This window comes from Coniosporium apollinis (genome assembly GCF_000281105.1).
Source record: "Coniosporium apollinis CBS 100218 chromosome Unknown supercont1.32, whole genome shotgun sequence".
NCBI lineage: Eukaryota > Fungi > Ascomycota > Dothideomycetes > Coniosporium > Coniosporium apollinis.
In genome coordinates this window covers 76,318-103,027 of record NW_006913294.1, presented here as the reverse complement: position 1 = coordinate 103,027, position 26,710 = coordinate 76,318, and the positions used below count along the sequence as shown (strand labels likewise).

At 55.7% G+C, this 26,710-nt stretch overlaps 10 protein-coding genes across 10 annotated transcripts; 5 read left to right on the top strand and 5 right to left on the bottom strand.

Annotated features, from left to right (window-relative positions):
• Positions 1-896: 896 nt before the first annotated feature.
• W97_06365 (uncharacterized protein) lies at positions 897-3,009 on the bottom strand (the record flags this gene model as incomplete). Its single annotated transcript, XM_007784239.1, has 3 exons — positions 897-2,445; positions 2,511-2,734; positions 2,818-3,009. 3 exons carry the CDS (start codon positions 3,007-3,009, stop codon positions 897-899), a joined length of 1,965 nt encoding a protein of 654 aa, XP_007782429.1.
• A 2,171-nt stretch (positions 3,010-5,180) lies between these two features.
• W97_06364 (ubiquitin-conjugating enzyme E2 C) lies at positions 5,181-5,864 on the bottom strand (the record flags this gene model as incomplete). The annotated part of the gene is made up of 3 exons (XM_007784238.1): positions 5,181-5,298; positions 5,359-5,685; positions 5,794-5,864. 3 exons carry the CDS (start codon positions 5,862-5,864, stop codon positions 5,181-5,183), a joined length of 516 nt encoding a protein of 171 aa, XP_007782428.1.
• A 992-nt stretch (positions 5,865-6,856) lies between these two features.
• On the bottom strand, positions 6,857-7,161 carry W97_06363 (uncharacterized protein; the record flags this gene model as incomplete). The annotated part of the gene is made up of 2 exons (XM_007784237.1): positions 6,857-7,003; positions 7,066-7,161. 2 exons carry the CDS (start codon positions 7,159-7,161, stop codon positions 6,857-6,859), a joined length of 243 nt encoding a protein of 80 aa, XP_007782427.1.
• A 419-nt stretch (positions 7,162-7,580) lies between these two features.
• W97_06362 (V-type ATPase, G subunit) lies at positions 7,581-8,006 on the top strand (the record flags this gene model as incomplete). The annotated part of the gene is made up of 3 exons (XM_007784236.1): positions 7,581-7,638; positions 7,696-7,796; positions 7,848-8,006. The coding sequence occupies 3 exons, from the start codon at positions 7,581-7,583 to the stop codon at positions 8,004-8,006; spliced, it is 318 nt and encodes a 105-aa protein (XP_007782426.1).
• Positions 8,007-8,555: 549 nt separating this feature from the next.
• Positions 8,556-10,092, top strand: W97_06361 (uncharacterized protein; the record flags this gene model as incomplete). The annotated part of the gene is made up of 8 exons (XM_007784235.1): positions 8,556-8,745; positions 8,799-9,087; positions 9,253-9,380; positions 9,439-9,568; positions 9,632-9,739; positions 9,798-9,920; positions 9,971-10,005; positions 10,067-10,092. The coding sequence occupies 8 exons, from the start codon at positions 8,556-8,558 to the stop codon at positions 10,090-10,092; spliced, it is 1,029 nt and encodes a 342-aa protein (XP_007782425.1).
• A 671-nt stretch (positions 10,093-10,763) lies between these two features.
• On the top strand, positions 10,764-12,680 carry W97_06360 (uncharacterized protein; the record flags this gene model as incomplete). The annotated part of the gene is made up of 4 exons (XM_007784234.1): positions 10,764-10,970; positions 11,050-11,166; positions 11,222-11,434; positions 11,658-12,680. 4 exons carry the CDS (start codon positions 10,764-10,766, stop codon positions 12,678-12,680), a joined length of 1,560 nt encoding a protein of 519 aa, XP_007782424.1.
• Positions 12,681-13,760: 1,080 nt separating this feature from the next.
• On the bottom strand, positions 13,761-17,798 carry W97_06359 (uncharacterized protein; the record flags this gene model as incomplete). Its single annotated transcript, XM_007784233.1, has 1 exon — positions 13,761-17,798. One exon carries the CDS (start codon positions 17,796-17,798, stop codon positions 13,761-13,763), a length of 4,038 nt encoding a protein of 1,345 aa, XP_007782423.1.
• A 1,582-nt stretch (positions 17,799-19,380) lies between these two features.
• W97_06358 (uncharacterized protein) lies at positions 19,381-20,629 on the bottom strand (the record flags this gene model as incomplete). The annotated part of the gene is made up of 3 exons (XM_007784232.1): positions 19,381-19,617; positions 19,678-20,401; positions 20,475-20,629. 3 exons carry the CDS (start codon positions 20,627-20,629, stop codon positions 19,381-19,383), a joined length of 1,116 nt encoding a protein of 371 aa, XP_007782422.1.
• Positions 20,630-21,474: 845 nt separating this feature from the next.
• Positions 21,475-22,314, top strand: W97_06357 (uncharacterized protein; the record flags this gene model as incomplete). The annotated part of the gene is made up of 2 exons (XM_007784231.1): positions 21,475-21,955; positions 22,013-22,314. 2 exons carry the CDS (start codon positions 21,475-21,477, stop codon positions 22,312-22,314), a joined length of 783 nt encoding a protein of 260 aa, XP_007782421.1.
• Positions 22,315-23,527: 1,213 nt separating this feature from the next.
• W97_06356 (uncharacterized protein) lies at positions 23,528-25,674 on the top strand (the record flags this gene model as incomplete). The annotated part of the gene is made up of 3 exons (XM_007784230.1): positions 23,528-23,705; positions 23,764-23,849; positions 23,914-25,674. The coding sequence occupies 3 exons, from the start codon at positions 23,528-23,530 to the stop codon at positions 25,672-25,674; spliced, it is 2,025 nt and encodes a 674-aa protein (XP_007782420.1).
• Positions 25,675-26,710: the final 1,036 nt, after the last annotated feature.

Here is a 26,710-nt window from a genome sequence, read left to right as displayed (position 1 = left end):
CAAGAGGAAACTGGAGTTATGGCGAGGTTGTCTACGATGCTGCTGTGACGAGCTCCGCCTACCGAAATGCGTGACATCATGACACTGCCCCGCGGATGAGGGGACGCAGCCCTATGGATCTAGTGCCGATCGTCCAGGTACCATCGGATACTTGAGTAGGGTCTCAATCGACCATTGTAAAAGGGCGCGGAGAAGAATAAAATCGAGAAAGCTAGGGGCCCACGTCGTTGCCAAAATATCGCCGACTCCGAGGCTCAAAAGCATAGAAATCCAACCCCTTACCACCAATTAAACATTACTAAATCTGGTCTGCATAGCCGATCATCAGCTTTATAGAGTGCTTTCTATATTGCTTAATTATATAAACGAGCTGCTATTGATTTAGAGAAACTTCGCACCAGTGTCGAAGCGCGATGTTCATGGCTGGAGCTGGGGTATTTTTGGCAACGACGTGAGGGCGTGCAAGTGATTGTCACGAGCGCGGTACACGAAAGTCGCGCGCCCTGACGCGCCGCGCTCAGGGGTCTTAATTGCTGGAAAGTCAATCTGAAGCAATGCTTGAGTTCTGGATCTGGTTCTACGAACTACATACCGCGTTTCGACATAAAGTGAGAACACGATGCGCCCCTGAGTATGCAAGTAACCGTCCCAATGCCTCCAAGCCCAGTGATAGTGCTTTCCCTTTGCCCATCGTGATTCAAATGCCATAGGCGAGGAATGCCACCATGCCCCAAATATCCATAGCACGAGACAAACTGCCGTTAACCAGACCATCAAGACTGACTCGGATACCCAGCAAACACGGCATACACAGCACTGCCACCATCTTCATAGCTCATCCCATCATCCCAATTCAGTTCAGCTCCCTCATAACCTCCCCCAAACCCCAGTAGAGCTCACTTCCCCCCCGCACTCGCCCTAACAATCTCCCTCTTCATCTCCTCCAACCTCCGATGCATCGTCAGGACATCCTCCCTCTGCTTCTCAGTCGGCGGCTCCACACTCCCCGCAATCTGCTTATACAGCGCCACATACTTGGCATGATAGTTGTGAAACTTCTGCGCAAGCTCGATCGTCTGTCTGAAGCTCAGCTGCAGCGGTGGCGAATCCGACGAATCCGACCCAGGGCTGGGCGCACGATTCTGCGGAGCCGCCGCCGGCGCGCGGCGAGGCTCGCGCTCCGCGCTGGTGACGAGCTTCCGCGCCTTGGCGGGCGTGGAGGGCTTGGAGGCGTCGGAGTCGAGGGCGGCGGCGGCGGCCTTGCGCTTGAGGGGGCCCGAGGCGGTGGGCGCGCTGAAAGGCTTCTGAGCGCTTGGCGGTGCGTCGCCGGCGAGCTTGCGCTGCTTGGGTAGGACGTCGTGCGTGTGGACGTCGTTGTCCAGGTCGTTGGCTTTGCGCTTGAGCGCGCGGTCCGAGTTGGTGGTGGATGGCTTCGAGGGTGAGGCCGAGGCTGAGAGGACCTTGTGGACCGGGTGGTCGCTCTCGAAATCGGACGCGTTGACGGGGGGTGAGGCGCTGAGGGGTGATTGGTTCTTGGGCTTGGTGTTGAGGGGCGCCTTGGTAGGCGCTGAGGGCATTGCTGCAGGTTTGCTGGCAGCCTGCTTGGGGGGCTTCTTGCGAGCTGTCTTGTCGTCATCGGTCTCGTTGGGCTTCTTTATCTGCCCCTTGAGCTCTTGTTGCTTCAGCTTCCGCTGCTGGATTTCCTCCTTCTCTTTTGTGACGGTCTTTGTGTTTGTCCTACTCTCAGTGACCGCCGATGTCTTCTTCTCCTGACGCTTCTCCTTGCTCACTTCACGCTCCGTCTTCTTCGCCTCAGGTTTCCTGACGGCCGTCTTCTTGCCCCACTGCTTCGCGGTGACGCCCGGCGTGGTAGTCATAGGGATCGGTTTGAGTACGAGACGCGACAGACACTTGCCCTTCCCACGCTCTCCCTTGGGCAACAGCAATTGCCAGATCTTGTCGTCAGTTCCAATCCTCAAGCGGTCATAAGCTTTGACGGCACGGTCAATCGCCGCCTGTCGCTCCTCCTGAGAGGCATATGGAAACTCCCAGACGTTGAGCTCCTTGTACGCTTTGTTGCCGAGCTGCCAGCGGCCGTCGTCTTCGCGACTCGCACACCTCTCAAGTATGGTGCTAACCTTCTCCTTCGGGGCGCAAGTGGCGTCTACAAGCTCCTGAGTCTTCATGGGCTTACTGGCGAGTATGTGGACCAGCACGTGTCGCTCGGCTGCGTATTCGCTGCTGGGTATGAGAGGCATCGCGGGCGCGGATGTTGGAGCGGGGCCGAGTGAAGGTGAAGCTTGCGCGAGGCGTGAGGGAGTCGCAGGTCGTGATTGCGTGTGAGGAGAGAGGAAACCGGCTTTCTTCAACAGATCCTGCCTGTGAGAGCTTGCTGTCGGTCGTTTTGCAGAAGGAAGAATGGGTGAGTTGATTGCGCTGAGAGTTCTGGGGGCGGGGTGTTAGCTATATGGGTCGTTTCACTTCAGTAGGTCGCGGCCGGGCGACAATACCTTCTGCCCTCCTTCTCCTCCGCTATTGTCGCCATTGTGCTGTTCAGAGCTTCCATAGCCGAATCTACTCCAACAGTCGCTGGGTCGGCCTCCTTCACCACAAGAGAATAATTGACCAGTCCTTCGAAACCCAATGCATGCTCGCCATCGTCGTAGTACAGCTCGTGTCGAAACTTCTCGGGCGCGGTATCAAGTACATGCGTCTTGCCAGCATAGCGCAGAGTCTATATTACAGCTTTGTTAGTCAAACTCTGAGAACAGCAGGGTTGTAAAGTAGGCGGCGAATTGAGGAGTTGTTGAGCCATACCGGGGTCCTGCCAAAGAAGACCTGAGGCGGCTTCCCACTCCTCACACTCTTCAGAAGCTCGTCTATGACTTCTTGGTTCATCTGGATTGGCATGACCTGCCGCTTGTTGAATCTCGCTTCTGCCGTACCGATGGAAGCGTCTGGGGCCCCACGAAGGGACATCCCGCTGGGAGGTATCGCCACTGTAGCCATGGTGGCTTTGTATCATGCAAGTATGCTGAGAGCAAAAGGCAGCTCGCCGTCGTCGTGAGGCCGGCCGGTGGATTCAGCTGTAGTGATCCAAGAGGCGAAGCAATCGCAGCAGCAACCTCATGAAAGAAGTTGTGGAAGGAGAGTCATGTGGGGACAGTAAGCGAACCTCTGCTGCTGCGTGACCGCAGAGCGAGAACCTTGAAAAGCAAACTCGCACTGCGCTGGCTGGAGTGGAGGAGTGGGAGCAAAGGTGCGGAGAAGAGTACCCGTGGGTAGCTCGACTCGGCGCACCTCCGTAACCTTGACGAAGCGTTAAACAATGGCTCGCCCAAGCCACTGAGACCAAGTTTGAACGGTTTTTCCCGAAAGGTACCAGTTCCAGCTAAGCCAGCTAAGACAGCTAAGACAGCAGGAAAGCGAACACAAAGGGCGCTCAAAGGTGTGGAGAGCAGTGAGTGATGCCCGTGGGCGCCGCGGCCGCCCGTATGCTGGTCCTACAGCAAGGTGGACGCCGTGCAACCCCAATTCTAGGCCCTAGCAATCTTCGTACAGATCACCACGTTCTCCAGCGCTGCTATTTGGGGCAAGTGATATGCAGCCAGCATTCCCGGCCAAGCTTCCTCATGCAGCTAATTCCAGTGGATGAGGGACCAGCTCGGTGAGCAGAGCGCAGTAAGCACTCAACCAGCAGTCTTCCAGCTTTCCGGCGTGAACGGCAACATGTTCAATGGAGCTCCTGTTTGCCTGCAGGCTACATAGCGGCACAGAATCAAAACAGCGCCTCAACTTCTGCTCAAACGATGCCCAAACACGCCGCAGGACTCGAAACGATCTCCAGCGCTGGCGGTCGACAACAGGTTCCCGGTGCTCCGGTAGGTCGCGGAAAGGCGGCGCGCCAGCGAACCCTGGCCACACAGCCCAGCCAGCCTCAACTGCATCGATGATCCCATCGACCCAGCCCGGAAACACTCCGAACACTCCGAGGGCGTCCTGCATCATCACTCTCACCGGCTGAGTTTCAATTGCCTCTCTTGCCTTGAACAGCAGCCCATAAGCAGCCTCAATGAATATCGAAGCGAATGAGTCCTAAAAGGAAGGCGCGCCAGGGCAAACTGAGCTGCCGCGCTGAACCTGCAGCCGCCCAGCGCGCCATCGACATGCCGAATCCGGCACGCGGGCTCCAGCCATCCCTGCAGTCTCTGGCGCGGTCCGCTTCGGCGCGGAGTTGGCGCGCTTCGCCTGGGCCCCGCGCCTGGCGACTGTGCAACAGAACTGGCGATACAAAAAGGCACAGAAGTCGCTTTGTTGGGCGAGTGGATGGCGGGGAGTCCAATCATCGCAATCTTTCTCCGGGCGCATGACAATTAACAGGGCTGCTTGAAGCGTGTGGAGGAAAGGTGTTGCTGGATGAGTGCACGTGTGGAGAGGCAAACCCCACCTGCAGCCAAGGCCGCTCGGATCATCGACCGAAACGATGCATCAATCCGGACGGCTTTGACGGGAATGTTGGGTTGTGTGCGACACCAACGTCCATCCGTTTGCCTGGCAATAGATGGTGGACGACTGTTGGCGGGCGTCATTGTCTGTAAAACTAGCTGAGGCAGCAGTCCAGATCAAGGCAATAGCAAGTGCCCGATGGATGCCTCTCACACAAGCTGCCTGGTCGCCTGAATGTGATTTTGAAACACGTCAAGACATATGTTAGGTCCTTCAATACGCACACAGTACAGGGCCCTCGTGCAGCCGGTGGTTAGAGCCCGCCTTTTACAGGGAATCTCTCGTTACAGTACAAGATCTGGTTGGTTCAGCAGACGCGTCTTTTGCTTGTTGGCCGATGACTGAGCCAGGACATGCTCCGTGACGCCAAAAAGCCACCTGCAGACTATCCACCGGCTGCACGAGGATCCTGTACAGATGAGGGATCAAAGCGAGACAGACGATTGTCGAACAAAGAAAGCCAATAAGAGCGGCGCTGAAACTCAATCCGACTTCCGATTCAGGCCAAGATGCAAAAAACAATGACTCCTAATGCGACCTTCCCAATGCAGCCCAATCGCAGTAGCACACAGACACCGTCGCCATGCGCCCCTCACAGACTGAAAGCACCAGCTCTTGGATTAACAAGTAGAAAAGGGTATCGGAGGTGCTGATGCTTTGCACAAGGTTCGCGCTTAGAGGCCTGCTAGCTCCTCATCCGCAAGGTCTTTGTGGCGGGCAAGCACCAGTTTTTTGTACTCCACGGGGTCCTTGTCCCAGAGCTCCGCAGCCTGTCCATTCAGTGGGCTTGCACTGATCGGGAAGTCAGTCATGGCTGTTTCCCTCGTAAACCGTGCATCTAATCTAACTCACTTGTTCGGCTCTCCCAGCAAGCTCTGCAAGCTGAGCAACACGCTCTGCACGTTGTAGATGGCGCTCCACTTATCCTTGAGGATGTCGAGGCAGATGCGGCCGGAGAAGTCGATGTTCGGGTGATATATCGGCGTCTTGAACAGCACAGTCGGCGGCGCGTATGGGTAGTTTGCCGGGAACTCAAAGGAGAGCTTGAAGGTGAGATTGGCATAGGGCGTGCCGTCAGGGCCGGAGATGGTCGCGGTCCAGTTGAGCAGGTCGTCGTTGGGGAAGGCGGAGATGCCGGGGGTGGGCGACATCATGAGGGTCATAAGCTCGGTCTGTAGCCTGCGGGAATCAGTATCATGTGCAATTACTTCGAGACTGGATGTTCATACCGGCAGGAATCCTAGGGGGTTCCTGCCGGTATGATGCATGCAATGCGCGGGAGCATACCGCTTAGTAACGTTGCCGTTGTTCGCGGACCGTGGCTGTGGCGCTGTCTTCTCTGCTGCGTCTGTTGACATGCCTGTTGCGGAGCTCATCATTGAATTCATGGCAATTGAGCGGGTCTCTATCGGATTTTGGTAGTTTTCTTGTGGGTTCAAGAGGATGGTTATGGCTATGCCGAGAAAGCTGTGTGTGGAAGAGTAATGATATGGCTAAGAGAGAGGGTTTTAAGGTGGAGGAAGTCGTGCTCGTAGTGAAATGATAGAGCGCCTGGGGGCTGTTTCCTGCGCAGCAACACCCGCGGATTTGCCAGAGAGCAATGCGCGCCAATCAGCTCGCGTTCGCGGCGCGTTCTCTGAGACGCCGGAAGAAACCGACCTCGGATTATCAGAACAGAGCGAGCGAATATGCTGAGCGCTTGCTGGAAAGGCAATACAACAGCAGTAATCATAAGAACTTCTCACTAGATCTGTAACAAAGGCAGTCCCAAAATGTGGACTAGAGATCGGATTGGGCCAGCTTTGTTGTTTCTTTCAACTTAGCACCAGATCCGTACTATGCACCCCATTGGCGACAAGACATGGTGTGGTAAGCTTACTCTGTTCGCTGCTAGGCAGAGCATACAGTTGTCGGGTGTTACTTCAGAATCTGGACACGTCCGCAGTTGGCTAGTGCGAAGATATGAACAGAGCGGACCACGCCTTCCTTCCTGCTTACTGAGAATCCCGACAGAACCTAGTCACTACCCACCTAACGAGGCCGCGAATAGCTGCTGGATAATCGCAAAAGATCGCCGCAGCGGCTGCCCTCCTCGACCCTGTGTTTCCGCATCCTCGTGAGCTCGACAGGCTTGCTCGAGCAATAGACACTGCCCCGTCCGTGTGTTCGCTCCTCAGCATGCTCGTCTTGCATTTGAGCTGACGGTTACTGCCTTGTGCATCATGTAGCTGCTTGCCGCCCAAAGTGTGAGGGCGTTCACATCCAACGCTCTCATGGCATGGCCACCAGAAGCCTCGGTCGCTTCTGCTTCCTCCACTAGCGTGCTGAGAAACCCTTGTATGGTATTGCCCTATGATGCACCCGCAGCACCGCCATCGGAGACAGTCTGAACCTTCCGGTATTCCTGTTCGAGGGCTCGTTGCATTTCGAAGTCCGCCAACCGTTCCTTCTTGATCCGCTGCTGCTCCATGTCGCGGACGACACCGGCGTGCATTGCCTGGTTCAATTAGAACGTGCTACTGATGAAGGATGAATGCAACCCAAAGATGGGACACATACAGCTTTTTCTGCCTGCTGCGCGTAATGGACAAACACTACGATGCCGATTGCCGATACAGTGGTGGCGGCGAGGGTCATTTTCGCAGCTGTAGACATCTTGATATATGTGACGAGCAATAAGTTTTTGAGATACAACTAGATGGTGATCTTTCGAACGGTGGGAGACTGAGGCGCACAATTCATGTCCTCATCGACGGAGCTCGGGCAACATCTTGAAGCCTTGGCACGGGTCTTGGCTTGGCCCTGGAAGTGCGACATCCCGCATCACTGGAGGCTGCGATAAGAGCACTACCTGGTCACCACAGCGCGCTCAGGTTGCAAATATGGTGTGTTGAAGATTCCTGCTCTCTCACCCCGTCTAAAGCTAATCGTATATAGTCCGCACAGAATTCCGCAGGCATTCAGACCCTGCTCGATGTAAGCTTCAGCAGCTCCGGCATCGTCCTCGCAGTGCTTGAGCTCATGATTTGTCCAGGCGGAGCGGGAGGCACAAAAGATAGTCCAGAAAGGTGTGCATGCACAAGCTCGAAGTATGCCTCGGATACCATACTGACTGCGGACCAGCCAGAGAGTGTACGCCCGCTGAATACCGCTACTTAACACAATGCCCGTTATCCTGACCATCGGTAGACCGCACGAAGCGAGTAAAGGACGCCAGGAGTGAAGCTCAGAAAGAGATCGAGGAATACCGGAAGCAGAAGGAGGAGGAGTTCAAGCGATTCGAGAAAGAGGTATGCCACCCCATAGACCATAGTGTTAACGGGAGCTGACACACTGCACAGCACTCAAGAGGCAACAAGAAGGCAGAAGACGATGCGAACCAGGCAACAGAGGAGAAGCTGAAGGAGATCAAGCAGATAGGGGGGGAGAAGGGTGGCAAGGTCGTCGATGACCTGCTGAACGCGGTGACCAGCGTCGAGCCGAAGCCTCCGTCGAAATAATCAGTACTCCACTTTCCACCACACAGCAAATCGACTCAAGCTCAAGAGACTTGTCATGACATGCAGCTCTTCAGGTTTACTCTTCCATTACCGCAGTCAAGGCACCCATAGGGCAGAGCTGCAACTCTACCAATTCACATTACATACCGAGGGAAGGCTTGACGGTATAGAGCTGCAAGCGTAAACCATCCGTATCTAGAGATTACTTGAGGAACGGTCCTAGCGCATCTGTCCTAATAGCGACTTGCTCGCCAGCGTCAGGCCCCTAGCGCTCAGCCAGACTAAGTTATATTGTGACACCATCTGAACCACGAAGTTCATAATATACCGAACTATTCATACATGGAAAAGCAGATATGCCCTCTGGTGCAGTCAAACCGGGTTGTTGGCTGCTTCTAGCATCTATCCTAATGCTTGACGCGCTACGTCACTGACACAGGCACGGGCACGGGCACGCGGAATAGCGAAAGTTGAACTTTGCCATGTGATGCACATCAACTCTACCACGATCGCAAACAACATGCTGCCTTGCCAAACACCAGACGAGCGATGACACTGCTCATACAACCAAGGACACTAGCTCCTGCCGCGGTGAGGAGGCTTTGCTGTGGCTTCCAGCGATACGGCTCTTCGAGTTGCCGCAGCTTTAGCTTCACGGCGCGCAGATGGCAGGACCCTCGATTGAGCGACCTGGGACGCGTGATAGTAGATGAGTATTCTGTAATACGAGACAACTACCGTATGTGGCATTGATAGCTTCCCTAAGAAGATAGGATGCTGACCATTCCACAGAAACACCGGTACGCATCCTTCCATTACAAGCCGCCAGCAACGGGCTGACTGAACAGAAATATGCGATCGTCCTAGCTCATGGGCTTCTCGGTTTCGATGAGCTCCGCCTGGCTGGCTCCGCCGTGCCTGGGATACAGTACTGGCGCGGCATTAGGGAAGCGCTCGCTGCCAAGGGCATTGAGGTGATAATAGCAGCGGTCCCACCCTCGGGTTCCATCGAAGCAAGAGCGGCGAGGCTTGGAAAGAGCATTGCGGAGAAGGCGCACGGGAAGAGCGTCAACATAATAGCGTGCGTATACCTCTTCATGCTCACGTTAACACACAGACTCATGGCTTCGCAGACACAGCATGGTAGATTGATCGTCCATTGATCCATCGCACTCCACTCACAACTACGCAGGGGTACGAAAACTAGGCGCATGACACCGGCCAGCTAGTCACTGACAGCACTCAGAGGGCTTGATTCCCGATACATGCTATCAAAGCTGAAACCGCCTAATGTTGACGTTAAATCCTTGACTACGATCGCGACTCCGCATCGGGGTTCAGCTTTTGCGGACTACATGATCGACCAGATTGGACGTAGGCTATTCTCTTCTAAGTTGTCAAGCAGCCTGCCGAATCACTAACGATTATCAAGCGGTCAATCTCCCAAGAATCTACAAGGTTCTCGAGTTCTTCGGCTTTGAAACCGCTGCGTTTTCGCAGTTGACACGGAAATATATGCAGTCGGTGTTCAACTGGAACACTCCAGACAGAGAAGGAATCAAGTGAGTACTATCTGCACGCCGCATCTGTCAGCGACCAATCGCTGAAATCTGTCCCCGGCTTAGGTACTACTCCTATGGGGCGTGTCTTGAGCCAACGTACTGGTCGGTTTTCCGGCCGTCTCATAGTATCATCAGAGAGTTGGAGGGGGCCGAGAACGACGGTCTCGTAAGGTAAACGTTACACCCTTAAATTTTTACAACATCGAGGCGGGACTTACAAATCGGACAGTGTCCCTAGCAGCAGGTGGGGTGAGTATAAGGGCACGCTGCAGGGGGTTAGCCATCTGGATCTCATCAATTGGACATCGAAAGTGAAGTGGTGGTTCTGGTCGTTGACAGGCACTAAGCCAAAGTAAGCAGCCGCTGTCCGAAGGGAGCACTGTTGCTAATAGCTTTCGGCAGCTTCAATGGGGTAGCTTTCTATCTTGACATTGCCGGTAAGCACTACCCACCCTCCATGGGATCTCGATCATGACGACTGACCATATGTCCTATCAGATATGCTTGCGAAGGAGGGTCTTTAGAGGGTCTAACCAGCCTCGGCCTTCTGCTATGCATTGCGGGGTTTAGTCTATCTTGCTCCCTTTGCGGCCAGAGTCTGTACCTTTCGTTCGTTACAGCGTCGGCATTCTACGTGGGAATATTATTATTCAGGAGTGGGATAGCATAGCGCAGCCGACGCAACTGCGGGGCTGCGCGTTCCATGCCGTTGATCAAGTTCACGGCTTGGTGATGGTTTAGATGCATAGAAACTCGCTGTCTGAAAAAAGATGTTAAGAGAGCGAGCTTTCAACGTAGGCCAACGCATAGCAGTCTGAGACCCAGCTTTGACCTGTGATGAATGCCGTAATGAGGACCTCTTGAGTCCTCTGGTGGTGCCACAGACGCCTGACGGACAACATCTTCGCAAAGATCGTCAAGGCAGCTTCAAGTGCAGAGGTTTGTAGACCGCGCCTTCACACCTGGTGCCGTGATCTAAACATGGGCAAGGCCCCAATTCGGAAGCGCCGGGCCGTCTCAGCTGCTCCTTTCTCATGCCACGCGGCGAAGGCGGTGCAAAACGCCAAGAAGCAGCTCTCCAAGCATTCTCAACATCTCGATCAGCCCTGAGGATGATTCCGGAAGTGCCTGAAATGCAACCCAAATCCAAAACTAGCGGGGACAGTTTGCGAATCCTCTTCTTCAGTCCGCCATAATGCTGGTCACGCTGTCGCTCGACGCGCAACACACTTATACCAACCTTGACATCATCTCCGGCAAAGTCTTTCTACGTGTACCTAGCAACACTAATGTCTCTTCGATTGTCGTCAAGCTCGAAGGTGAGAGTCGAACGAGACTGATCCCTCCGAGTCCTGCTGGGCCCTACAATGATCGGCAACGGCCTGTTCTCGAGGTGCACAAGGTGAGTTGTGGGAGAACATGACTTGGCACGAAGCTTCGAAGTACGGCGATCAAATTCAGTACCAAGATAAGTCCCTTAGTTGCTGTACAGACTGCAAGTAGTCTTCCCACCTCCGAACCTGCAGATAGGACCAGCATGGCAGCAAAAAAGCTACACCCTGAACACGGGGCAGTACGAGTACCCTTTCTCGTTCAAGGTAACACCTTACCACCTCGAGAGCATGACTCTTTGTACTCAAGGCTCTTTTACAGATACCGTTCAACAATGCTTGCACAGCCATCAACAGTCTCGGCACGAACGCCGCCTTCTCCGGTCTGGGGCTTGAGATTGCAAGAAATCCCACGTCTCATGTCAAGCAGACGCTGCCGCCTACGTTATCTGGCTTTCCGGGCCTGGCGGAGATACGCTACTACTGTAAGGTCACGGTCAACCGGCCGTCGCTGTTCAAGGAGAACCCAAGAGGCGTAAGTACACTCTCTTACGTCTCTGCACGTCTATAGAACACCGCGTCCCGCCCAAGCATAACATGGTACCTTCTAGCCGGACTACGATCTGAGCCCGGACTTTTTACCTACTACATTCGGCAGAAGGAGATCTGTGATCACGAACCCTGTCCTTTCTTTGAATCAACACGTCTTCGAAAGTGAGAAATCTATAGTCTCTATTTGAGCTAACGGTTTCCCCCAGTTTGCGCACTTCAACTTTCTGCCCATTGAGCCACCAAGACCACCACGATCCGACGGCGAAGCGTATGCTAGGCGACAGCATCAATTCAACCCCGATATTGTTACCAAAGCCAAGAGCAAGCAATCATGGCTTGGTGGCATGTTCGGTCCGAACTCGCCCAAAGAGCCAGATCTCCAACCATCGACCCCTAGACCCCCACCGCGCTTCATGGTAGATGCTCGTCTGCCAAATCCGGCCATACTAACCTGCAATGACGATATCCCCCTCAGGATCATCATCAAGCAGCTCAGCGAGCGCACCGAGATGCTCTTCCTGCAAAATCTGCAAGTCGAGCTAATCGGCTACACCAAAATCCGGGCGCACGAGATGATCCGCCAAGAGTCCAACAGCTGGATCGTGATCAGCCTCTCCAACATGGCCATGCCGCTGGGCACCCCCGCCGACACCATCGGCACCGAGAGCGAGATCAACCGCGAATACTGGCAGCGGCGCCCGCTGCCCAACACCGTGGCGCCGACCTTCGACACGTGCAACATCTCGCGCTTCTACGAGCTCGAGGTCCGCCTCGGCCTCGGCTACGGCTCCTACAAACAGGGCCAGGACCAACTCGTCGTGCTGCCCCTGCGCCTCCCCGTCCGCGTCTTCTCCGGCATCGCGCCCCCCCGCGCCCTTCTCGACGCCATGGCCTCCTCCCCCGTCCCCGCTCGACTTCCCCTCAAGCCGCCGCGACCAGGTCCCATCTCCACCTACTCGGGACCCTCCCTCGCGCCGCCGGCGCCCTACGCGGCGTTTCCGCAAACTCCCGTGGCCGAGAACCCGCCGTGGATGCAGCAGTATCCGCCAGTGCAGGGCGCGTATCTGCCGCAGCAGGGCGCGCCGGAGTATGAGGAGGCGCCCCCGCCTAGCTATGAGGATGCGGTCGGCTCGGATTTGCCGCCGATTGATGGGCCGAGGCGAGATTATGCGCCGCCGCCGCCTGTGGAGGGCGGATTAAGACTGTCGGGGGATGAGAAGGGGAGGTAATGGAGCTAGGTGGAGCAGGGTTGTATCGTCTGCGTCTTGGAGTTTTACTTGCTTTGCGTGGTTACAGTGGGCAGTATGATCCTGTACGCCTTGCCGATTAAGGCTACTCTGCGGAAGAGCGGCATCTCAGTTCGCTGGACAGCTATTGGGATCCCGGAAAGCGATGATTTTCGTGTTCAAATCAGTCGAATCTGTTCATCACAGCCAGCTCTATCACCAAAGATAGCGAGATCGTGGTTTGAAACTTTTTGATTGCCACCCCCCACCCAGCTACTGTAATCTATATCCTACCAACATCTCTCTTCTCCCCCCTTGAGCCGCGCAGCGCACCGCCCCCACCGACCAACCACACACCCGCCCCCCCGTCATCCCCCTTCACGACAGCCCCCACCACCCATCATGCCACCGTTCTCCACGCCCACGCACCACGCCCCCACCACCACCACAAAAGCCCCGCATCACCTCACCAACCCGGCCTCACTACCAAAGAGGAAGGATGACCTATCCGAGGCCCTGAAAGTATGGCACCTCAGAGGAAGGTTGTCCTATCATCGGCAGGTTGGACGGGCCGACTCGGCGACTTGAGACCCTGGGGTAATGAAAGGGATGGAGGTGACGATGAGATTGGAGAGGTTGGATAGCGGGACATGACGAGAGATGAAAGAACGAGTGAGATTGGCTGTTGGGAAGTAGGTGCGTGACTGGAGGGAGGATTGGTGATGGGTGGGACGAGAGGAGGAAGGAAAGAAAAGTACTGAGGAAGTTGACAAAGCGGCTACGGATGCCGGACGCACGTGAGCCGTGTGCGGGATGTGAGCTGTAGCCCACTGAGATTACAAGACTGTGTATGAGAGAGTGCGCAGGTCCCCCGTGTGTGCATGTGCTGTGCAAAAGACCCGGCATGGAGAAAAGAGAAAACAAGTGCCCTTCCAGAGCGTGTACTCTAAGCAGCAGTAGAAGCGCGCAGCAGAGCTTCGGGCGCAACATGGAAAGCATAATGAGAAAGACAACAGCAGAACGCCAGATCGCAATGCACACAAACCCCCCAACCTGTACAATTACACCCCCCCGATATGCAAGCTAGTGCGCTCTGTTCTCCTCGCACGCCTTTGCGAAGGCGTCAGCGTCGGAGTCTTGACCAAAGCGGATGAAGAAGCTGGTGATTTTCCCCGTCTCGTCTGGAAGCGGGACCTGCACCATCTTCTGCTGGACCTTCTTGTACTCCATCTGGCTAAGCAGCCTCGAGTTGATGACGACGTTGCCTCTCGGAGCAGCCTTCATGAGAACCCTGGTGACGCCTGTGGTGTTGTGCTTCAGAACGCGGAGCGGGCCGACGCCGAGGGTGGACCATTTGGCCTTGTCAGTCTCGGCCTTGGGATTGTACTTCGTCGCCTTGGACTTTGCGCACTCGAAAATCACCGTCTCTTCACGACGCTCTTGCTCGCTGAGGCTAGTGAGGTCGCGTTGGGGCTCGTTGGATTCGGCATCAGCTTCTGCTGTTGACTCAGCTGCAGAGGTCTCGTTCTCCGAGATACCCGGCGTGGTCGCCCGAGAGGTGAAACCAGAGCCGCCGAACACTGACGAGCCTGGCATGGGAGACAAACCACCAGAAGTAGGTGGTGCGCCAAATGCAAACCCAAGCGCAGGCTTGGCTGGCGATGCGGTTGGGGTCGTTGACCCTGGGGAGGCGGACGCACCGGCACCGCTCGGTTTGGCTCCGAAGAGGCCGGCGAAAGGATTCGACGCCGCTGAGTTCTCTTTGTTGCTCTCGTCGCCAGTGCTAGGCTTTCCAGGGCTTGCTGGCGTGAAGTTGAAGGCGGGGGCTCCTGTTGACTTGGCGCTCTGGGCGAACTTGATGGGGCTGTCGTTCTTCCAAGTGTTATCGCCGGCAGGGCTTGCGCTCTTGCCGAAGAGAGTGCTGTTGCCGAAAGGCGTCGAAGTACTTGTCGTTGGGAAACCGAAGGGGTTTGCCTTGGGAGTCTTGTCCGGATCGCTGTCCTGGTTCATTGGCTCTTCCCGCTCAGGCATGCCGTCTGCGCCCATCTTGATACGATCGAACATGCTTCGACTAGCTGCAGGAGTAGAGGTGCCAGGCGTCGTGGTGTTCTTGGCAGGGCTGCGAGACTTTCTCATGGCATCCTCAATAGTCTCCTCATCGGATGCTTCATCGTCACCGCCATTCGCACTAGTCTGCCCAGTCTGCTGCTCATCGGCTGCCTCTTCGTCCTCGCCAGTTGCACTTTCAGAATCTCCTGCATCATCTTGCCCGGCTTCCGCACCGGACTCTACATCTGACAGATGAGCAAACACGTTGCCGGGCTGGAGAGAGTTGTTGGCGCCAAGACGATGGGTGCCGAATACCGAGCCAGTCGATGGCGTTGGGCTTACCGTGCCTGACATGAAAAGACCATTGGTGGGAGATGCAGAGGTCTGAGGTTGTGAAGAGGAAGACGGGGCGGCGCTGGATGCCTTATCCTGCTTCTGCTGTGAAGCGCCGACCGCAAAGCTCGATTGACCAATGTTAAACGTTGGCGAGACGAGCGACTTGGCAGCCTCCTCAAGCTTCGCCTTCTTTGCGCGCTGCTTCTCTTCATCCTTCTTGCGCCACTGCTCCTCGCTTTCTTCATCCGAGTCGAAATCTTCCTCCTTTCGCTTCTTGGTCTCTGCTCGCTGAGTTTTCTCCACTTGCTTGCCGAACGCAGCCAGGAAATTGGTCGTACCGGTACCATCCCCAAACTTAGGAAGCTGCAGTCCGGACGATGTGCTGGCGCTAGGTTGAGTTTGAGGAGCGCCCGCAACTTTGAAAGGATTGGCTACAGCACCGAAAGGTACTGATCCTGGAACTGTGCCAGTGCCTGCGTTGTTTGCAGACGCTGCAGATGTGGGTTTGAACTGGAATGGAGACGCTGCTGCAGGAGCAGTCGTGCTGCTAGTCAACGGCGTACTTGACGGCTTAAACTGGAATGGACTCGCAGCGGCAGGTGCATTGGCGTTGCTAGCCGCAGCAGTGGTGGAAGGCTTGAACTGGAACGGGCTTGCTACTGGTGTTTTGCTCGGCTTGTTCGGTACTGGTGCAGCAGTGGCCGGCTTGGCCGAGAATAGATTGGTGGGTGCAGACGAGGTGTTACCTAGACTTGTGCTAAAACCGCCGAAGGGATTGGAAGATGTTGTTGCAGAAGCGCTGGTTGCAGCTCCGAAGAGGGTGCTCGCTGATGGAGCTGCCTGGAATGAAGGTGCGGCAGCCGGCTGTGGCTTGGAAGTCTCAGGTGGCGGGGTAGGCTTCTCGACGGCGGGCTGAGATGCCTTGTCGAAGATGTTCTTGAAAATGCTCGAGGTTTGAGAGGTCTCTTGAGCGGGCTGAGCCTCTGGAAGCTTCGGATACGACACCTGATCCTCGGCACGGGATCTCTTTGCGTTGCCATTGCCATTGACGCCCTCAGCGGCCGCTGGCTCATCCGCTTTCCTCTTTTTGCTGAGTACGGCCATGAACTTCGCACTCTCTGCAAGATAGAAGCGGCATATTTGGGACCAATCCGAGATTGGGTCTAGAGTAGCAAGGTACTCTCTCAGGCCAATATTGAGGGAGCACATCTGCCAGCCAACCTGAAATTGCTGCTTCTGCACATCTGTGAAGTGTGCTGGCGGCTCTGGTAGGCCACCTGAACTAGGGGATATATCAGCTGCAGGGATATTCGGCTGAACTGCAGGCGCAGAAGATGTTGCTGGCGGCTTGAGGTTACCAAACATGTTAGAAGCGGGCGAAGGGGCAGCGGATGTCGCAGGTGGCTTAAGATTGCCGAACATGTTGCCCGTCGTCGAAGTTGTAGTTGACGGTGTGGAGCTTTTAGCGTTACCAAACAGGTTGCTTGTCGCTGAGGACGGAGCATCAGATGTGGAGGCTGGGATACCATTTGTGCCTGCCTGTGAAGTGGTAGCAGCTGGCTTCGGCTGGAAGAGGTTCGATGAGGCGCCGCTCGCTCCTGTAGCAGAATTCGGAAACGCCGGCGTAGTGGGGGCACGCGCAATCCCTGCGAAAGGGCTCTTTGGTGGTGCTTGAGTTTGCGCGGGTGCAGACGGCGCTGGAGTGTCCTCAGGACGTTTGAGAGCCGCGAAAGGATTGGCCTTGGGGGCGGTCTGCGATGGTTCCTGTGCAGGCGGCGCACTGGCCTGCGAAGTAGTATCTGCCGGCGTGATCCGACTGAACAAGCTTGAACCAGACATCTGTGCCTCGTTCGGCTGTTTTGGAGGCGCATTCAGGAAAGAGAAGAGGTTAGGCCTTTGATCGTTCTGTTGCCCGTTGGGTTTAGCGGGCGAGTTATCAGGTGACACTTGCATCTCCTCAGGGCTGAGTGTGGCGTTGACAGCTGGCGGAGCCTGTTGAGTTGTTCCCGCGTTGATTCCCTTGTTCAAGAAGCTGAAAGGACCTGGGGCCGCCTGAGAGTTGGCCGTCGGCGTACCGAATAGATTTGGGACTGGTTGTGCAGAGGCTGCTGGCTGAGGGAAACCAAACGGATTGGAGGAGGGTTGTGTGGCATTGGCTGGTGAGCCAAAGTTCGTGGAGAACGGTTGAGAGGTCGCAGGCGGGTTTGAAGAATTATTTGGCGGCGCGGAGGCTGCAAAGTTGAACAAGCTGCTCTTCGATGCTTCGTTGGCGGGCTGCGCTGGAGGTAGGTTGAAGATCGAACCGGAGAAACCCGAACTGGCACCGCCGTTCGTAGTGGTGGACGCGTTCGTTGCGCCATTGGAAGGGTTGCTGAATGGATTGCTGCCTACGGAGGAGAAGTTGAAGGCCCCAGAGGGCGGGGCGAGATTAAATTGAGGAGCGCCAGCTGCAGCTGCAGCATTGCCAAATCCACCGAAGGAGATACTAGCACCGTTCTGGCCGAAAGATGGAGCGCCGTTTGTAGGTGGGAAGCTCTGTGAGCTTTGCGTGTTGCCGAAGAAGCTTCCGTTCTGTTGAGCGGGTTGCTGAACGGGTTGCTGCTGCTGATCCTGCTGCTGACCGAAACCAGTGAAGCCTCCGAATCCGCCGAACATAGGCTGCTGAGGCTGCGCCGGGTTCGCCGAGCTGGGCAAGCCCACCGGCTTGCGGCCTTTGATCGGCTTGATTCTATCCATCGTGTCAAGTTAGCTAAACCGACTTCGTGAATACAGATGTATGTACGGCTGGGCAGGGTGTGGAATGGTTGGGGTTCAGAGCTTCAGAGATGGATCTGAAGTTACGAGGTGTAGGAGGATAGAAGGATCTTGGGGCAGAGGAAGAGGCAGAGGGCGTTATTGTGCGCTCGTGAACAGCGCGCACAGACTTCGCACAATAGCCTCAGTGAAGCAAAGTGAAGTGCTTCACGCGATGGTTGTCATGCCGGCACACGTAAAGTCGCGGTGACGACATGTCCCCCGAGTGAATTACCAGAACCACAACAAACACAACGCGACGGACTCACTTTCTTCTTTGCATCTGTTCCGGTGTAGCCCTTACGACGGGATCCTCCTCACGGTCTAAGGAGTGCCCTCGATGTGCCGTTTCCCTGTCGTCCTTGGTGATTTGCGTCGTCGCTTGACGTTTCGACATGGACGGCAGGCGGGAAGAGAGCCGCGGGAAGGTTGCAGCGTCTTTCTACGACTGTCTAGCAGTCGGACAGAGCACCCGGGAAAGCTTCCATGCGCGGCGTTGACGATGCGCGAGGAGTTGCGTGCAGGTAGGCGAGGATGTCGTAGGCTTTTCACTCAGCTTTGGGGCGGCAAGACTGCGGGTACAAAGGACTGCGCAAACTCGATAGTGAATGAATCGTGTGGTTGCTGTGCGCGGTTGGGGATGGTGCAGCACTCGAGTCGTGTCGAGTCAAATCGTGATTGCCCGGTGTTGATGAGGCTGTTTTTCTCGTATAGGCCAAAAATGAGGTCGGAGGTAGGGGAGAGGAGTTTAGGCGGGCTTTGCGCTGGCCATCACGTGCACGGCACCCAAAACAATGACGAGTGTGTGTGTCGCGACGGCACAACCGGTCAGCCTGAATGTCTGATATGGAGCGGAAGTAAATGTCAACGCATGGTGAGGCCTCTCTGTCTCCAATATCTTCGATTTACCTGATGCTCGAGGTGCACAAGCCGTGGGTGGGGTTGCGAGCCTGGAAGCTGGCACGACTTCATTGTTATTCTCGAGTGCAAATGTCAGGCTCAGAAACAGCTACATCCCTAGAGTTTCATGTGCTGTAATGTCTATCAGATTACTAGTTCCGGCCCATTATGTCACATTTAAAGGACCAAGACGAAGGAACGGATCGAGCGGAATTGCGTCGAAACCCTGTGCATGTACGACCACTGTCTCCCGAGCAGCGGCTACCTCGATCGAGCTTGACTTCAGAAGGCCAGCAGTACTGGCGTGGAAATGAAATTCTCAAACCACCTCCTAAGTTTCGCCTATAGTATTAGACTAACGCGCGAACCATCAAAACGCACCAAGCAATACACACAGCTGCATCTTTTCAAACCCCAGATAAGCAAAGGGTATCGTACAGAAACATCGCTGAGCAGATCAGCTGGACTACAAATCCTGAAAAAAAAGAAATCGTGAGAGAGTGAGGTTCCGGAACCGCACATCGGTAGCTCCGCGTCGGACATCTCAATGTACTGGTGCTCTTACTCCTGGACAGCCCAGCTGCGACAACAAGGAAAAGCTTTCGCATCGGCAGGTGGTACCTCATCATAGGCGATGGCCCGGCACAAGGATGAAGATGCAGCACAAAACCGCATCGATGCCGACGATCCAGGTAAGCGCCATAAGCGAGCGTTTGTTGAGCAGCTTGCGCACAAATGGCTCCTGAATGCGATGATAAGACATGAACGTGTACTCGCTGAAGCCGGCCAGAGCGAGAAGAGGGTCAAGCATGTACTGGTGAGACACGAGCGCATAAATGCCGACGGTGAAGGGAAGAATGAGCTAAAGGGGCGGTTAGCCTTCACAATCAGGCCTGCGAGTAGGCAACACGGTACGACTCACCCAGCATCTAGTAGTCCGCGAGTAGTTCAAGAAGATGAGGACAAAGGCTGCCCAGAACGCGCCGAAAAGGCTCAGCAGTCCAACGATCAGGCGCAGCATCATGCTAGGAGGCACAATATTGCCCAGCGCCTTCGACCTGAGGAAGCCAGGGAAAGCGTCACGCTCCATCGCCTGGAAGACGTAGTCCTTTGCCGCATCAAACACTTCAGGGTCATCACGACCTTCTTCTTCAATCGCATGCTGTATGGCGTTGAGTATGCCCTGTGGCAGGATAATCTCACGCTCCGCGCCGGGGAGCAGGTACGTGTACAAAATCTTCTCAGCGGATGCCCGAATGTCTTGCCTCGCCACTGTGTGACCGGGCGAGCTACCAGAGGTGTTGTTTCCAGGCGAGCTCCCCGAGTTGTTCTGAGGCGACGTGCCACTGTTGGATGAATGGAAGGTTGGTCGGGGTCGCTCTTGGCCAGGCGTTGACCCCTCAGACTGACCGCTGTTGTTTGGCGAGTGCTTGCTGCCGCTGTCCGACCGTAGGAAAGCTGAGAGGCGCTCGGAGGTCATGGCTTTCTCGGGGTTTGACGGTCCTGCGGTGTCGTAGCTAGGGTCAAACAACCCTGATGACCGCTTGCTGGCAGACTTCTCCAGTTCAGGTGTTTCCACGAGCACAGAGCGTCGCAGTTCGCGCACGTAGTGTCGACATAGCGACATGTGCTGAGAAACATCGAGCCTGTCGCATACTGTTAGCTGGTTAATCAAGGTGCGCGTGGCGCGATGTCATCTTGGCTGGGCGCATATTGTACCAGAAGTCGAGATAGTCAACGGATCTCTGTTGATCTCGCATGTATATGTAGAATGAAAAGAGGTCGACCGGCGCTGTCGTGCGACGGCTCAAGACCTCGAACAGTGTCGGAAGCCGATCCCTGTTGAGGTCCGGAACGGGTGAAGGTGTTGACATAATGGGCGATTGACTGTGCTGGTGGCGAGAGACGCGATATCAAAGCATCTAAGGAGGCTCAGAGACCTCGTCGCTCCTATCTTTCTGCGCCTGGGCGGACTGCGCTGAGACTTTCAGGATGCCGGAGAACAAGAGGCCCGGTGGTGAATCGCAATTGATGAGAGGCTACCGGCACTGCACGAGTCCTCTGTGCAGTTGATTCTTGTACGTGAATTGGACCGATACGTGAAGATGTTGCCGATTGTCGCTTGTCGTTGAAATAACGGTGAATGGAGTCGTCGACTTGTCCGGTCGCGAGTCGTGATGCGATGCAGAACGACTACCCTAGGAAGTTGGCAGCGGGTGACGTCCAGACCCTCTGATGGAGCTGAGCGGTATCAATTTCCTGTACGTCTCGTCCAGCAGCGATTGTGGGCGATTCGATGGTAGTTGTCCGTCAAGGTGAGTCGGTGGTTGACAGGTGCGGCTTGACGTCCTGAAATCTGCCCAGGTGGTGGTTGTCATGGATTTGACATGGGGCTGAAGCGAAATGGTGCGCTCTCATTTGGCTGGTTCCTGACGTGACAACATCTCGAACGGTTGACAGCATCTTGCCCCATGGTTCAGCTTCAGGGCTAGGGAAGTGAACATCTGCTCGTATCTCAGCTGTGAGGAATCAGCCTTGTATTGACTGGCTCGGCTCCGAGGCTCTTTGTGGGGAATCATAGTAGCTGTAGCATAATTCAGGCAGCAGAGCAGAAAGAGTCGATACAGCCTCAGCCTGCTATATAACACGCCTTTTGACTCTTCATACAACACATTTGAGTCCGTAAACTCGTACACGCAAACTTAATACAGATTCCGCCATGCCTTCAGACATGGCGACTACACAATCCTCCCCGCTGCCTCAAGGCATCCTCGACGGTTCTTCCCCCAACATCACAGTCAGCCACATCGATTTCGCAAAATCGCCTCTACCCGAATACAAAGACCTGTACGCAGTAGTTCTGGACGGCGTACTCTCACCAGAGGAATGCAACGCCCTAGTAGCTGCAGCCGAGTCAACAACCAACGGCCAGTGGGAGAGGGCGATGGTGAACATTGGCGGCGGTCGACAGATGATTGCCACCGACGCCAGGAACTGCGGGCGCATCATCTGGGACTCGCGCGATGTGGTTGGGAGGTTATGGGCGCGGTGCGAGCCGCACGTTCAAGAACTGCTCAGCTTGCAGCAATGGCCGAAAGTCACGGGTCTGGGGCCAGCACGGAGGAAGGAGACCTGGAAGATGACGAGGCTGAACGAGAGAATGAGATTCTTGAAGTACACTAGTGGAGAGTACTTCAGACGTGAGTAGTGCTATCTAAGACACACACAGCGAAGGGCCTTCGCTAATAAGCCCCAAGCACATTGTGACGGCTGCTATGAGACACCGGACCGTACGGAGAGATCGTACTTTACACTCCACCTGTACCTCAACGACGCCAAGTCCGATTCAAACGGCCATCCGCTACAAGGCGGTGCGACCACCTTCCACTCCCACAACATGAAGGAGCGACTCGATGTAGTGCCGAAAGTTGGTCGTGTGCTCATATTTCAGCACAACTACCTCTTACATTCTGGCGACGATGTGGTGAAGGGGACCAAGTTGACCATGAGGACGGATGTCATGTACGCGAAGGAAAAGGAAGAGAGGGGTACTGAGTGAGCGCGCGAGATTGTGAACGATATGGCACTTCATCATTAGCAGTATCCTTGAACCACGTGACTGAAAAGACAGCTGGATCCAACTTGCCTGAAAAAGAGTAGGGTGAAGAGTCGTCCTCCCCAGAGTAATCGGAATCGAATGATACCTTTCTCCATGTCCACACGCTTCTCCTCCCGCTTAAGGATTGAGAGCAACTGAACCATGGAGTCCAGTACGCCGCGTATTGCACTAAAGTATCACCATGCTTTCGCACAGCACACAATCTTCGCACCGGCTCCCATAGGACGTCGGCCCAGCAGCCACTTCCCCGAAAGGCAGACCACGGTCCTAGTCCTGAGATTTCTGATGCCAAATGCAGACGTGAAGTCACGCCAGGCCCTCACGGGCAGCTGCCAAAGGCTCACACGTAGGCGGAAGTCCAACCTAGTGTGAGAAGGCAAGAAGTGAAGATTACTCCGAATTTCTCATTTGCAAGCCTGGACGAGCTGAGGCGGGGCTCAGGGTCTGTTTGTGAGCAAAGAAACGCAGCATTGGGGAGGACGACTCTTGGAGAAAGAGAAAGGAAGCTCTGAGTCGCGAGTGAGATTTTGTGCAAAGTGCGGCACGTGCGGCTGTCGCTTGCCGTAGCTAGCGCGGGGTTTTGGCCGAACGCCGAACGGTTGATGGTCCCGCCCGTTGTGGTGATCGCTTGATCGCGGCCGCTCGCTCCACGCCCGGCGCGTTGAACGTTAGCTCATGTAGATGTAGCTTGACATGTCCTTCGATCAGAAGAATTCCGTCGCACCGTTCACTCTTGGGCGTCTGCATTGGATTGACCGTCGGATATGGGAAGGGAACTCCTGCTGGTGCAAGACATGCCGTCCTTCGTTCTGCACTCCAGAGCCGAACCAGAGCTGACCGGGGGTTGCAATGGCGGGGACGACCGGAAGGCTGACGTCGCCCGGAGAACCTTGCACGACAAACGGGTGGCTGTCAAAGCGCTGGGATGGTGCTTACAGACACTCACCACCACCGCAGCTCTGCGCGACTGCCTGTGACTCCATCTCACCCGCCGCGTGAGCCTCGAACGCCGTGCAACAGGTGACAGCTGACAAGTCACGCGGCTGCCTCCGTCCTTAATGTCTAACGCCGGCCCGCGACAAGTACTGGTGACAGCCGAAGCCGAAGACGACACCTCGAGCAGCTGAGCCCAGCTCGCTGCGCCGACGAAGAAATGTGGTCGAGGACGAAGACCACTGGAAAGGTGGGCTTCGACAAGCTCTATGGCTGGGTCGACAAGCTGGGCCCGCCGGTAAACAAGCTGTCAAACAAGCTGGGATCAGAGGCGTTCTGGCCCACGACGCTGGACAAGGAGAGCGACAAGGCCGCGCGGATCCTGCAAAGCTTCTGCAGTAGGTAGTTCTGCTGTGCGCGTATTAAGCTCTTGGACGGGAACTGAACTATGCCCAGGAGATGGCTTCTATCAGGAAGATACGCTCAAAACGGCAGACGCCCCCAAGTCGAAGCAGAAGGTGCTGCAGAAGGTGCCGCCAGAGGTAAGACATATCCTTGCGGACTCTCAAACTATACAGCAGCTCAGACTGACGCCGCTTGCCCTAGGTAATCTATAATGCGAAAGGCCTGGCAATCTTCACTACAATGCGAACCGGCCTGTGGGTGTCCGGCGCAGGCGGCAGCGGTGTCCTCATTGCGCGCAAACCAGACGGCAGCTGGTCGCCACCATCGGGCATCATGACGCAGACAATGGGGCTAGGTTTACTCGTGGGCATCGACATATACGACTGCCTGCTGGTCATCAACACACAAGAAGCCCTCGATGCCTTCTCTCAGTTACGTTGCACGTTGGGCACAGACATCAGTGCAGTGGCAGGTCCGATTGGAATCGGAGCACATCTGGAAACAGAAGTCCACAAGAGACAAGCGCCCATCTTCACGTACATCAAATCTCGAGGATTCTACATAGGCGTGCAGATTGACGGCACGATCGTCATCGAACGCACGGACGAGAACGAGCGCTTCTACAACGAGCGGATACCGGTTGCGGACATACTGGCTGGCAAAGTGCGGCATCCACCTTTCGAGACCAGAGCGCTACTGGAGACTATCAAGGCCGCACAAGGGGATGCGGACGTGGACGAGAGACTCCTACCGCTCGAACCAGCACCCAGCGACTTTGAGATTGTGCAGGACAAACCACTCTTCGGAGTCCCTACCAAGGAGGACCCCGACCCGTACGGCGTGCTAGCGCTCGAGAAGGAAGGCTTTGAGATTAGAGAAGCCGGAACACACCGACGTCCCTCGAGCGAGCAATTCGAATTCAACCCCAGCCCTTTGAGTCCGATCTACAGCGCCTTCAGCCGCAAAAGCATCGACGGCAGGACACCAAGCCGGAAGAGCAGCATACATAGCAGCTGGCGCATAAGCGCACTCAGCGCAGCAGAGCGACCACCCTCAAAATCGTCAGAACCCTCACGGATGACAGACATGTCCACGCAGACCGACTTCGAGGAGCCCAGCTCGCCCGTTTCTAGACGATCCAGCAGCACAAACAGCCGCGCGAAAATGGGCGAGATCCCAGAAAACAAAAGCACAGACGACGTCTCCGAGCCCATCATCAACGGCTCCGTCTCCGCCAACGGCGACATCTCCGTCTCGCGCTCCTCGTACCACGAGCGCCGCGCCAGCGCCTCCGCGTCTTCCGTCCAGCGCAACTCCCTCCGGGACACCATGGCCTACCCGGACCCGCCACGCACAGCCTCCGTGCCCGCCATCCCCTATCGGCAGTCCGTCGACCTCGCCTACGCAGACGAGGAGCCCGAAGTCGCCATCGTGCAAGCCGTGCGCCGCTCCCCAGCGCCGCAGTTCATCTCGCGCGCGGGCATCGGCGCGCGCCTCGTCACGGTCACGAAACCGACGCCGCCGAAACTCCCGCCGCGGAACCCGATCCGCGATCGGAAGAGGCCGCTCGTTGTTGACGCCTCGCCTGTCACCCCCTCTGAGGCAGAGGGCAGCACCATCTCGCCGACCGTGACGGAGACCGAGGACCGCAAATCCATGTCGCCGCACCGAGGGTCCGGGTCCTCGGATCTGGGGCGAAGGTCCTCGGCTACGAGTTTTGACTCGATTTCCTCGGGCGAGCAGATGAGTGCTGTGAGCGAGCGGGTTGCGAAGATGGGGCTGCGGTCTGACTCCGCTAACGAAGAGCGGAAGAAGGTCGATGCGTCGTCGGCGGCGATGCCGGGGGCGTTTGCGACCGCTGAGGCTGACGAGTTTCACTCGCTGCCGGTCACGCCGGATGGGGACGTGAGGCCGTGGAGCGAGGGCGGGAAGCAGGGGACTTATTTGGCTTATCGGACATAGGTGGGCCTTTTTATGCATATATGGGATGGTGCTTTTTGCTCCGGGGTGGACAAGGGTATCTTTACGAGGGGCATGGAATTTTTACCCACGGCGCTTCTGTTCGTGGCTCTTATCTGGGGGCGGCGACGACTGCAGGCGGGGGCACCGGGTGTGCTTACTGGGGGCTTTTTCTTTACCCTGGCAAAAGTCACGGCGAGGGGTTTGGGGTATATATGCTTTCTTCGAAGACGAGACATGTGGCACTGTAGATCTGTGGTTAGTGAGGTTACATGGCTTTTCTCGCGTTGAAGGGTTTGATGCTCAACGGGTGGTCATGGAGCCTGTTCATATGGGTCAGCATTCCTGTGAAGCGGAGTCGATGTTGTTGCTATGAAGATCGTTGTATCCGGTTTCAGACAAAGTGAGAAGATTGTGTGTTGCTGGTTGCTTAAGCATGGCCCACGTCTAGCTGCGAGACCGGAAAGGACTGCGGCTGGACGAGGAGGCTCTTCTGGCCCCAGCGTTGCTCATCATTAAACTGATTTTGTGAGGGTTGAAAGCACTTACGCTCCATGTTATGTGTACGTTTTGACGGAGGGTTTGAGCCAACAATCGATAGGTTACTGCTGGTACTGATCAGGAGACTTGTGTAAGACGAAGGTGTTTGGTGCTCCTAAGCGGGTCAAGCTGGATGGATGAAGCTCCTCCACAACAAGGCTAGGATAGGGATGTCACCGATTACCTTGACCAAGTCGCGTCTCAAGCAATTGATCCGACAGAATGTCACGTGATATGTCCGTTTCGTTTTGTGTGTTGGCCAACCTTCCCAGGGTTTTTCACCAAAAGAAAGAAAACACAGGATACAGGCCATCACTTCTAAGTTTGGCCGTGATCTAGATCCCTTGACCTCGTGCTTCTGCTCGTATAGATTTAGCGGAAGATGTGCGCTCGATCCGTCCCTCACCCCCCGCCGCAAACTAGTAAAGAACCCGGATTGGCTATGACTTCGCAAAGTACCAGGCCTTATCCTTGAAACCTTAGGAACACGTCCAACTCC